At 36.7% G+C, this 12,841-nt stretch overlaps 1 protein-coding gene across 1 annotated transcript in view; it reads left to right on the plus strand.

Moving 5' to 3' along the window:
• Positions 1-1,404: 1,404 nt before the first annotated feature.
• Positions 1,405-12,841, plus strand: part of LOC130585942 (dedicator of cytokinesis protein 4) — a gene marked incomplete at its 5' end in the record, with an annotated part of 103,986 nt that continues 92,549 nt past the window's right edge. The window contains 4 exons of the mRNA XM_057386628.1: positions 1,405-1,486; positions 2,101-2,161; positions 4,030-4,162; positions 5,636-5,724. Of these exons, the coding sequence (XP_057242611.1) occupies positions 1,405-1,486; positions 2,101-2,161; positions 4,030-4,162; positions 5,636-5,724 (365 nt within the window). The remainder of the gene's footprint in view (positions 1,487-2,100; positions 2,162-4,029; positions 4,163-5,635; positions 5,725-12,841) is intronic.

A 12,841-nucleotide genomic window follows, 5' to 3' on the forward strand; every position in this document is an offset into this window, starting at 1 on the left:
AAGAGAATGTCCATCTGGATGCAAAGGAAAGATTGGGGCAGTSAGACACTGGAATGGGTTTTTCAGAGAGCCTTTGTGATTTCCMTAGCTGAAGGTTTTCATGACCCAAYTGGCTGAAGCTCTGAGCAAGCTAATCTGACCTTATAGCTGACCCCACTTTGAGCAGGGGTTTGGACTTAGAGGCCCTTTGAGGTCCCTTTCCATGTGAATGACTGATTTTGTGAATGATCAATGCAGATTTTCTACAAGGCAAATGCTGGTGCAATAAAGATTTAATTAGTCTCTATTGAGCTGGATCTTGTCCAGCATATTCCAAGTGATTTTCCAGCTGCATTTTGAAAAGCCGTCTTGATATAGAGCAGTGGTGAACCGTGTTTACTGGCTTCCAGAATAAGCAGAAGCTGATTAAAAAACCCAGTTGTACCTAGGAAATTTTATTTCTGGTTTAAGCATTACAGGACATCSTGACTCATGGATCTGGCCAGCTGGGGCTGGGGGTTAGAGGGTGAAGGGAAGTGTATGTAGCACTTCTTACTYGCTTGCCTTTCCCACCTTCCACATTGCTGCAGAAATATCATTGTTACATTTCTTTCATACATTTCTTATACATTTCTTATTTTTTGTGTCTTWGAATTATCTGAAGCATGGAAAGCTTGCTTTTTCATAATATTGCTGTGCATGGACTGCCAGGTTTGCTGAGAGTTTATCCATAAATCCTACTATCAAGTGGGAATATTTCAAAAAGTAATTTCTCTTCCAATGGGGTCTTGTGCCCTCTTCTATTTGAAAATAAGAATTCTCTGCATTTCCCTACTAGCAGCATTAGTATTTAAATCAGCTGTAGCATTTRACTCCCCACAGTAGATTGCAAAACAGGATTTCAAAGATTAAATTTGTCCTGCTGAAACTTTCAAAACTCTTGCAAAACTGCTAAAGTCAGTGTACTGTAGTGAGAGCTTTAAATAGAGTTATGTAAGAAAAATGTCTCCTATGATCATTATCCTACATATGAAAAAGCATATTGGTTGAATACCAGCATGGCRATGTTGACATTTGTTTAGCAAGAATCAATACCAACTTACTACACATCTAATTTTAGTTCTAGGATAAATGGATTTTATTGCTTGTGTTTCTGTGTGTACTAGGATGTACAATATCRTTCTTCCAAATGACAATCAGTTTTCTATTTTGTATTGGGTTTTTAGTAACTGTTGGGTGATTGAGTTAATCATCAGCTTTCACTAGTGGTTCACTTTTTTTTCCTTTGATACGGTTGAGACTTTCAGAAAAATTATTTCATTTGTTTGTATCTTGAGGAAGGTTGCATCTAGAAATAAGATCAAACTGAGATCTACTTTTGCTGTAGTATTGTTCAACATATCTGTCATATTTGTTTTCTTACAGTGAAAGATTTTTTTTAAGACTGAATAGAAATGGTTTGCCAAAATGTCCAGAAAAGCCTGAAAGACACTGTTCTCTCTTTGTGGTGAGTTCTTCCTAGTCTTGGTCTTTTTCTGTGCTGGATATTGAGAATAGAAGGTGGATTAAATTCTTACTCTGTGGTTGACTCAGAACTGCTCCTTGAGTTTGTACATTGTTGTGAACRTCAAGTCTAAGCTGGTTTGAGGGGCGGAAGGGTGTGGGTGAACTCCCAATTYGAATGTTTTTTGGCAGTATGTGGACACTCATCAAACTTCCATGTAGGTCTATGTACCAGCCTTTCTCTCTGCAACAACGACCAGTTATGTTTGCTCCTTGTACTTTTTACACCCAAACAATTGTTTGTGCAGCACTCTCTGTACTTCCAGAATATTTGGAATTGCACAAATGCAACTCTGCTGTTCAAGGCACACAGCAAGTCTCTTGTGCCCTCCCACGATTTTGTTACATTATGGCAAATTATTACCATGATGTTTTAGGACGCTCATTTTGAGTGCATGACTGCCAATTTGAAGTGTTGAAGGGATTTGTTAATGCTGCATAAATGAACTCACTGTTCATTTATCACTTTCACTGGCAGTGAAAGCAGTGTGTACATATCTCTTTAAATGTCACATTTTAATCAGGAGTCATAAATAATGAGGTTCTGATCTTGTGCAGGATTTGGGTAGCAGTGAACTCAGGAAGGACATCTATATCACTGTGCACATTATCCGGATAGGTAGGTATAATCTTCTATTTGTGGGACATATGACAGTAAATGAAACTGCTTGGGGCTAGATTTTCGATTTTTTATAATAGCTGGACTTTCGAATAAAGTTTTGGAAAAGAAAATGCCTTTGTTTTTTGGAAAGATTGCTTTGGATTTCTCAACATTATTTTTTGTTATTTATCAAGTATAYTGCTGAGTTTAGATGGAGTACACTTTGTTACTCTCACAAAACAAAATGAAAGTGTCAAATATAAATGGTGTTAAGATGATGGAGTTGTCATTGGGGAGTCCATTTTTGTTCTCAAGTGTAGTTTCAAACATCGTTAGAACAAAGAAAAGCTTGTCTGGACATTTAGTGTACCTGATTTGTATGTAATAYGTGATGTAGAATTGAAATAGTTCCGATTAATTTAGTCTTCTCCCTGACCCCTTTAAAAAGGGTAATAGGGAAGAAAATTGACAGTATTTCATAAAAATTTCAATCTCTGATGCTACAGATAGGTATCTGGTCCTGTAGAAAAAATGTGGAGAAGAAAAGTATATATTTGTGCTAGGTACTTATTTTAGGAAGTTATTTTCTGGKTTGTACTGATGTGAAACAATAATCTTTGGTCTGCTTCTGATCTCTTAGATACATTTTCTCTGTGAACTGCCTCTAGTTCCATCAGTGCAGTACTAAATAATAACTTTTCTTCCTATTTTTTAAGACATTTTGGTTTGAAGTATAGTTGCTGTTACTTGTGCTGAGTTCAGAAACAACTTGTTACAAAATAAACCTTATTTTACTGCTTTGAGAAATAATTTTCCTTGCATTTTTATGCTGATTTGATATTTCATCAAAACACWGTGTTTTGTTTTTATTGGCAAGGGTTTAGAAAATATATGGTAAACTCTGATGTTAGTACAGTTAATAAGAAAAAAATGTTTTAAAGAATATTAAAGAGTAGGATTTTTCCAATTGTATTATTTTCAAATATATTTGCAGTCAAGTTTATACACGAWCCACTGAAATATTAAAAAGTTAAAACAACATTTATCTGCTTTGTGGTGTGAAAATGAACCATTACTCTTCAAGCTGCTGTGATGTATAGGGATATTTGGAGGAGATATTACCCTGCAGCAACTGCAGCCATAGGGATTTTTTGTCAGAAATTAAGACTTGGTGGAAAAGATACATAGTTGCTAGTGCACAATTGAGTAAAATGGCTAGGAAGAGGGCAGTTTCAAGTGCCAGGAACACAGTGAGAAGATTCATAAATTGTATTTAAATCAAATAGAAAAGGCTAGAAAAAATATTTTGTTTCAGATATCTTTTCCTTAACTGCCTTCTCTCTTTCCTTACCAGAAGTTGTTCTTCTGCCCTCAGACATCTTTTCTATTCATGTTTCATCTCTTCTTTATTTTTCTGCAACTGGTCAATTACCAGTTGCCTATTTGGAAACAGCATTTGATTACTAAATTGTAATGGCTCARTCAAAACACCTCTCACATAAATGATGGGGAGCCACAACCAGAGTAAAATAATTCTTACCAAATGGTGAATATTGAACACTCTGTCATGTCTGAACTCTAAATTTAATTTCATAGTGTCATGAGGCTTCTATGACTTGGTATTGCCTAGTGGTGTTTGTTGAGTGGGAGTCATGAGAGGATGAGCAGAGCCTGTGGTCTGAAACCTTTCAAGATCATCACACATATAGTGGTCTTGCAGTACCATTTGTTATCTGAATGTAGTAAAGATGGACCAGTTTCCTAATGAGKGTGTACTTGGCATTGTCTGAGTTGGATTGCTCGCTGCCTCCCTTCTGTGGTTTGGACAGGCTTATGTCCAATCCATATCCATGGATTATGCATCAAGTATGTGTTTTGTTTGGCAGGACGAATGGGAGCTGGAGAAAAGAAGAATGCCTGCAATGTACAATATAGACGTCCCTTTGGCTGTGCAGTCCTCAGTATTGCAGATTTGCTGGCAGGAGATTCAAAGGATGACCTCGTCTTAAAAGTCTACATGTAAGAAATGTTCTTTTTCTTAATATTTGGAAGYATCTTAGAGTCATTTTGCATCAAAATCAGTGGTGTTAAGTGCAGTGTGAGTAAACAGCTCTAGCTCCTTTATGTTCCAAAAAATGTATAGTAGCTGTTTCTTTTATCACAGTGTGGAAATTTTGGCTAGTTCTACAGGTGTGTTTATAAAGTGAGATAATATTAAAGGTGAAGGCTACATCCTTTTAGATATTTGTATGTTTTGGCATTTTTCACATTATTCTGAAGCTCTCTTACTTGAACATAAAGTGCTTTTAGGACTTAAGTGCTTCGTGCTGCCTAGGCATCTAGTATAAGTACTTTGTAACTGCAGAAAAAAAGCAGGCAGAGTATCTTTTTGTGAAATAAAACAGCTAAATAGCAGGAATAAAAAAAGTATAAAAGGCAGTGCTGGAGAATGAAAAATCAAAAGAAAATTTAAAAATTATTGCCTGAATTAACAGTGGATTTTGRCTGATAGCAATTGGAAGAAAGTTCCTTTTTCTGGGAGCAACTCAATGCATGTAATTTCCTGCTGATCTTGGACATTACAGTAAGAACTGTTTTGTGGMGTGGTCAATTCTAAGTACATATGCTTGGGACATGTATTACCCTGTATGAGAAAGTTCTGCCCTTCTCAGGGTGGCACTCAGATCTCTTAAAACATGGATATCTTTCTTCTCTCTCCATCTGTGTTGAATTAGAACTGTTGGAGTSAGTGCTGCAGAAAAGCAATTTAGTGTAATAGTAGACAGGTGGGCTGGCTCTCATTTATACTCCCGGAACAYTGAAGTCACATAAATGTTCCCTATTGGCTAACAAATGCTTAGGTTTRTCTGCCTTTTATATTTTGGGGTTTTTAAAATTTTACCTGTTTTAAAATAACAATAACAATGGAAGAAGAAATATCACTAGAAATCAGATTTAATGTTAAGGCTAGTTCAAGTCTTAACTTTGCAAAGGGATCATTAGAACATAGTCAGGTTTTCCTTATGGAAAACCAGCTGTTTTCTAAATGTATACTGAAATGTAATTTGCTCTTTCACTGACTACCTGCTGAAGACTTTATAAGTAACTTTGAAGTGTATAACACAGATRTTTCTGTCTGTGAAGACCAGCTCTGAGTCCTGTGTATCCTTTTGAGTGTCACAAGATAGATTTTTGTGTGGGTTAGCCCTGAAGGATGGATCTGTTCAGAAATGAACTTGGTCATGGCTGAGTTGCTCACCATAATTGCTCCTATCTTTCTCCCATCCTTTGCCACACAAAGCAGGTATTTCATGGTGCCTTTCTCAAAAAGTAAGAGCATGCTTTCCATTGAGACTGGCAGTTTCGTGGGGCTTTAGTTCCTGTTGTGTTGTTTTGTGAGCTAAAGAGGATTTACTTAGGGATAAGTTGTGGAGTTGGTCTAATAAACTTGGTGTTCCCATTCCAGAATTAAGGAAATTATAATTTTTCTAGGTGCAACACAGAGAGTGACTGGTATCAGATCCATGAAAATATCATTAAAAAGCTGAATGCACGTTATAACTTGACAGGCTCCAATGCAGGTGAGTAATTTGCCTCCTTTCTGTTTGCATTCTTAAGGGTTTCTTAGGTTGCAAATGAAGTAACTATATTTTAGAAAGATTAATGTCTATGGAAGAAATGTTTTTGCACATAGAGAAAAATAGTCAGGTGAAAATGTATAACATTGGTGTTAGAGTTCACACTTTAAAATAAAAAGTCACTGAATTTTCTTGAATGACTATGTAATGTAAACTTTTATGCTGCACAGAGGAGCTACAGTTTGCAGGAGTTCTGTTCAGAACTGATGTGACCAAATTATTGATCCATATTTGGATTTGTGATTTCTGCTTCACATTTTCAATAGGAATATAAAATTTGCCATTGACATTACGGTTGTGTTTTAGGAATGGTATTYCCCAATTTAGTACTCCMGCTAAAARGGAAACCACAAGCCCCTCTCCTCCCTGCTCTGGTGGGAGATAAAAAAGAAAGAGATCTTGGGAGCTACAAGTGGAGTCTGCATTCTGACAGCAGCTCTGCATTCCATCTGAACAAGATGCAGTGTCATAATTTAAGGATTTACCAATAGTCCTTCAGCTGCATGCTATTGGAACTGTCATTGAAATAAATTTTTGTGTGAGACTTAAGGAATGGGACACAACTGGCCTTTGTTATTATGAGATGATAGTTTGACTCATAGAAGATGTTGAATTTGCATTTTTATTAGGTTTTTTTTGTGGGTTTTTTAAAGTTATCTACTTGATAACTTTTTCTGAATTCTGTCATTTGAAGTGAAACCTGAAATGGAAGCTTATGAGTCTATTGTCCCTGTATTCAAATGTTGTTTTTCCCTGCGAAATAAATTCAGTTAGTTAAAATATGACTATAGAAAAATCTCATTTTCCAGGTTCCAGTGTATTGTATTTGTAATGCCTTTCATGTAGTAGAATTCATGCTTCTTTAATGAACTCTATTGCGCATTGCAGGCTTCTTTAACTTAATWTCGAGCATAATGTTTCTCTTGAAAATATATGTTTTACAGTCTTTAGTGGGTAACCAAGAAGTAAATCAAGGTTTCTGCTATTTATCAAGACTGAAGTTATATATTTGGCCATTTCTAATTATTTTATTTTCTCATATAGAATCTAGCCACATATATRCATATGTTTAAGGTTTAGAGTATCATGGGCCTTATTGGACCATAAACATAAAAATCTTGTGGTTAAAGTGGAAGGGTATGTTACTGAGTGAGTATAGTGTTTGACTTCTTACATATGTCAATCATATTAATCAAGAAAGAACTTACATTTGGTCATCCTGACTGTTCATGCAATATGTGCTTACTCTAATATTGCTTATCCTATTTTTCTCTCATAAAATGAGTGTTCACAGCCAAGTGTGCAGTTCTTAGGGGACATTGGGTAAATTTGAATACTCTTAATTATGTGAATATTCAACATGAAAGATGTGGCACAGTAATTTTTTTTCCAGGTTGCCGGGGGCTGGAAACTAAAGGTAGCAAATGGAAGATCATTTACATTYTGGAGAGGTTTGTCAGGGTAAGGAAGGCAAAGGGGGAAGAGCGGCACAGAATTCCCATAGTGGATGTGAAGGTAGGAGAGGGAAAGAGAAAGTGAGCAGTAAATGCCACTTGAGTACTGAGCAACTGAAAGATAAACTACGGAAGGTTATTTATATCACACACATGAAACTCATTCTCCTGTGACTCTTTAGCAGCCTGAAAAAGCACTTGCAAGGTTTTAGCAATATGTTCAGATACTTCTGCTGACACCTCATGGAAAATATTGTTGTTACACTAATTTCTATTTTTCACTTGCTGGCTTTTTCTGTAATAGTGTGGAGTGGCTGGTTCTGAAGCCTCATTAGATTTGGCTGCCACCTTATAATTGTCAAAAAAGGGTAACACCTTGCATAACAGGAGAGAGAGATCTTCCCTCTCCCTTAGGAACTGTCGAAGGTATGAGCCAGATGTAGGAAAACTTAGTATTTTGTTTATATCACACTTGCCCTTTTCAAATCACCTTGATTTGACTTAGAAAAGACTTAGGAAAGGTTTAGAAAGGAAGCAGAGGAAAAATAACAGCAAGGATGCTTCAGACTATTGTCTGTCCTCTAGGCTTGTTGCCTCTGTGCTCCTGTACAATTTCTTTCAAGTCAGGAGATTTTACACCATCTTGAGTTTCAACAATTTATTGTGCCTCCCTGCTAAAATAGTTTATCAGATAGTTCATAATATTCTTCAGGGAAAAAAAAAAAAATCTTGCAGCTTTTGGGGCAATCTAAAAAGGAACTCAAAATGTACATTGAATGTCTTGCCTGTAAAATGCATAGTGACAGGCTATAGCATTTGTATTTGCCACTCAAGCCCCCACTCCCCAAACCCCACATTTTCTGCTTCAACTCATGACACTTCTTAAGTACAGAATCCTCTAGCATCTTATTCTCAGCTTGTGTCTAAAAAGGATCAAATAAAGGCAAGTGACTGTCATTTCTTAATAAAGCCCAGAAAGGAGCCAGGGGACAGATGTTCATCCCCTTTGCTCTTCTCAGTGGTGCAGGAATGAAAGGAAGGATGTGCTCTTATGGATAATTCAGCATCTTTTGCTGCAGTGGGAACTTGAATGTGTTTTCTGCATGAATTTCCAATCTCACGGAGTGGGGTAGCAGATAGTGGATGCAATTCCCATTCACCACAGGTCTTTGCAGTTGGTGTCACACTAGTGGAAAACACCTGGTTGCCTGGTGTAGGAGATCATTATTGTAAACCATTATTGTAAAGGCCAAATAGTACAAGCTTTGCTGCATTTAGTAGCATGGTTATTTCTTACATTGAGTTTATAGTATTTGTGAAATATCATCATTAAATAAACCAATTTTCAGTAATATCTGGAGCTGTAAAATCTTTTTCTTTTTGTGAAATATTTTTTTTCTTAGAATTAAGAAAGCTTAAGCTGGTTACTTTTTTTAAAAATGCAAAAAGCAGTGGAAAAACCAATATTCCTGCATAGACATCAGTTTTATGAGAAAAATAGCACATTTCTATTTTTGTATCTCTAGAACCAGAGATCTGATTTGGAAAAGGATTTTCAGTCAGTCTTGCATGTCCCAGATGAGCATGCTAATTGCTTGGCTTCTCCAACTTCCCTGCAGCAAGTATTCAACTTTGTATATGATCGCARAAATATTCATGAGACCATGGGGAAAGTGGAAGTGGCTCTAAAGCCTTCCAAGCAGCACATGATTCTCCTAAGTGTGGTCTGTATTCATGCCTCTTACCAAATCCTACAGAGGAGGGATTGAAGCCTGGGTCTCGTGATATATGTGAATATTCTCCCCAGTGAGTTACCTGATAAAAATCATATTTAAATATTGATGAAATGCACTACAGATTTCTTCACTTTCCTATGGAAAGAAACACTGGCTAACTTACTTTTAAGGGGATGCAAGACATTCTGTTTTGCTCTGCTTTTTCCTTTAGGCTCCTAATAGTCTCAGGTGTAAGCTTCTGTAAATGCTGATTAGGATTTCCTTGTAACAAGTCTTGAAAAGTTGCCTCTGTCTGATGCTGTAATTCTGGGTGCTGAGAGAAGGATACATGTGCTTTTCAACTGTGACTGCAAAGGAGGTGAAAATCCTTTCATGTCCTATAGAGATTAAATTACTGATGTAAGAAATTATAAACACATCTAACTGCTCTGTTGCTTTGAACTCTTGTATGGATTCCATGAAAATAAGTAATAGATTGGGAAAGCCTTTGCCTGTGCTGTTGTCTTGGATTGTTCTGATGAAGTAGGCAGGAGTGATAGAACCTAATTGCATTTTTACTGAATGCAGTGGAGTGTGTTCTGTGGTACCAATGCCAGATTTGCTTTGCAACTCCACTGGAAACACTGTTGATTATACATTAACTCTAATTGATGGGAGTGCTTAAAACTAGAATGCCCTGATAGAAGCACGGAGGACTTGAAGGTCACATGTGGACAGATGTTTGCCAACAATAGCATCATGAGGAAAGACAATCTGTCATCTYAGGGAGAAAAGTTATTCATCAGATCAGTAAGTTCGGCTGGAAGGATCCTCAGGAAGTTATGTGGTCCAACCCCAAAGTGAGATCCAACTTTTTTGAAGTTCAGTGASATTGCTCATGTAAAGGCAAATGATTTTTTTTTTTTTTAATTCAACCTATCAAAAGTAAGGTTAATATYCTTTGATTTATAGAACTATTTTTACCTCATATGTGACACTTTACCCCCCACCCTATACCTATCAGTTGCCACTTAATCTCARTGCGCTCAGTGGTCATGTAATGCTTGGGAAGACATGAGGTGGACCAGCTCAGGGCATGAGTTCTGAGACAAAGTATGGCAATGGAGATGGTGGTTTAGAAGCAGTGATAGGTGTTTGGGGCCTTCTCATGCCTATTTACCTGCGTTCAGCAGCCCCTTGGCACTCTAATGATAGCATTTCTCAGTGGTTAGTGTCAAGTACTGAGAAATCTAAAGGAACTCCTGAGCGTATAATTAATCACAGAAAAGTTTTCTTATGTTTGTGTTTTGTCAGCAGGGCTCTCAGATGTCAGCGGTGCTTTGAAATGTATTTTTTATCTTCACATGAGTAACATTTGAACAGCAAGTGCATTTGCTCAGTTTTTCTAGTTCCAGGACAATTTATAAATCTGTCATTGTTAATCTTTGTTTTGTGACAAGGAGMTTGTGTGTATTCCAGTTTGATGTGTTTAAGAATTAGTTGTCACTGAAGGCTGCTGTTTGAAATACATTTAAAATAAGAATACTGCTCGTTTGTTCTTCACAAATACACAATGTATTAATTCCTTTTTGTTCTCAAAAAATGCTAAAGCCAAAAGAATACACACGTAAAGAATTCTGCACATAAAGCGTTGTTCCAAGATCATTTGACCTGAGGAGGTAAGGGCTGTAATGGAGTTAAATTCATATTGCTCTCTTCAGTGTTGATAAAGGATTTGTTTTTAGAGAAGAATGAGACATGTGCCACTGAGATACTTTCAGGGAGATCCTATATTTGGTAGAAACTATGACTTGTTGAAGTCAGTACTGCAATTATAGTCTCATTTGYGCTAGAAGCAATATAAACCGCTTACAATTGCAGAATTGTGTATTTTGTGCATTCCGTAATGTTCTAGCTAATCGATCAGTATGTAAAAATGTTAATTTGAAAGATTTTTGCACAAGGTGGTTCACCTTTGCAATATAACATTGTAGTGTGCAAAAGGGTGCTGACATGCCCTGTGAATTGTTAATAGAAAAAGGCAGTGCTGGGCTTGCTGAGGTAAGAACTGGAGACATTTCTGAAATCTTCRTTGTCTTTGTATGGAAGTTAGACTGGATGCTTATAATAGTAATTTTGCCTTTTGGTCCTTTATCCTTCATCCCATGGTGAGTCTGGCAAGAAGTACTTCAGATTCTACCATGTACCCTGTGAAGAAATTCCGAGCCAGTTTTCCTGTGACAGTTAAATGCCATTTGCATTTAAGTGTTTGTGTTCCATTTGAAGAAGAAAAACATCCTTACTTTACACACTTGAGGGCATTTCTGACAAAAGTCTTGGGTACAGGAGCTCCAAGAAAACTGTCAAAATGTTGCAAYGGCATTCATGCATTCTTTTTTCACTGAACTAAACCCTGCAATTTAAAGAGGAAAAGAGGAATTTGGAGTTTCCTTTGATAATTCAAATTAATCAGAATGAAGTCTTCCAAAAGGCCATCAAGGACTGACTCTATCTCTCCTTTTTTTGTCTCTCTATTCTCAGACTAATTTGTGGGATTTTCTACATAGATGTTTCGATGGCCAATATATATACAATCGTTTGTCCCAGACGCTGTTAAATCAGTATATAATTTATTTGCCAATAGCATTGTGCAAATCTATGGGTTTTACCTTTACCTTTTACCTTTGCACTTAGAACAGGAAGTGGGAACACCTGTAAGCCCTCCAAATACTTTTAATACCTTTAGGCAGTTTTATTTGGACAGATGCCTTATTTTATTACCTTTCTTGAAATACAAACTGAATAACAGTTTGTGCTGAATAACATTCTGTCTGAGGTGGTTTTTTTTTTTTTTTTTTTCTTCTATCAGTTTCCTGAGCAGCTGCTAGGCATTTTCTTCTTAATATGATCTGGGATTCTCTGCTGCCAGTAGATAGAAGCTGAATGTAAATTCTTTCCCCTCCCCCCAGAAGCTCAAATGCAAATAAAGGGTCTGTCAGCATAACGAACAGATGCCTTTTGTCATAACCAAGTACAGAAATCAATAATGCAGTACAAAAGCTGTTTGAAGGTAAAATGACAAATCTAACAAAAATCTGAGATACTTATTCAGCAGCTTGCCAATTTTCTGCATTCTCTTTCATCTGAATGGTAAAAATAATCTGTGTTGGGGTGAAATTTATAACAAGTTAATAGTAAGAAATTTCATGTACTTGCAAAGAAATAAAAGCATTTTTATTTGCAGTTCCTTACAGAGTATTGTAGTAGTATTTTAAAAACTAGGGTAAATAAAGAATAATAACTAACACAAGAGGTTTTAATTACCACTAGGGAGGTAATTGAAGTTTTTTTCTGAGGGGACAAAGCTAGACTAGTACCTTATTAAAGAAAATGTGCCAGTCCTTCAGAGACTGGATAATCGTTTTTCATTGTTATGTTTTAGCTCCTAATATTCTAGAAATGGACTGTGTACAGTAATGAAATTTTGGATAGCTCCTAAATGTCACAGATGGTGCAGTGTCTCTATCAACCACCGTCAGATGCAGTGTAAGGTGGCACGTTGCAGTTCTCTATTTGATTCATCTGTCAACAGCTGTCCCATCACAAAATGCTCTGATTTTTTTTTCTAAAGCTAGTAATTTTGCTGTGTGCAGTCACCTGCTGTTGGTAGGGGTTCAACCCACTAGATCAGGTTGTCCAGGGACCAATTTAACCAAGCCTAGGACAATTCCAAGAATGGGACATCCACAATTTCTCTAGACATATTTTTTTCAGTGACTCGCCACCCTCACCCTAAGGAATTTCTTCCTAATATTTAGTCTAAATCCCCTCTATTTTAGTTTAAGGGTGATGTGTTTCAACTTGTCAGTTCCTCTTCAATCTACTTCGTTT

The sequence above is a fragment of the Malurus melanocephalus genome, unplaced genomic scaffold (assembly GCF_030028575.1).
Source record: "Malurus melanocephalus ecotype Western Australia unplaced genomic scaffold, MMel_1.1 scaffold_1017, whole genome shotgun sequence".
Lineage (NCBI taxonomy): Eukaryota > Metazoa > Chordata > Aves > Passeriformes > Maluridae > Malurus > Malurus melanocephalus.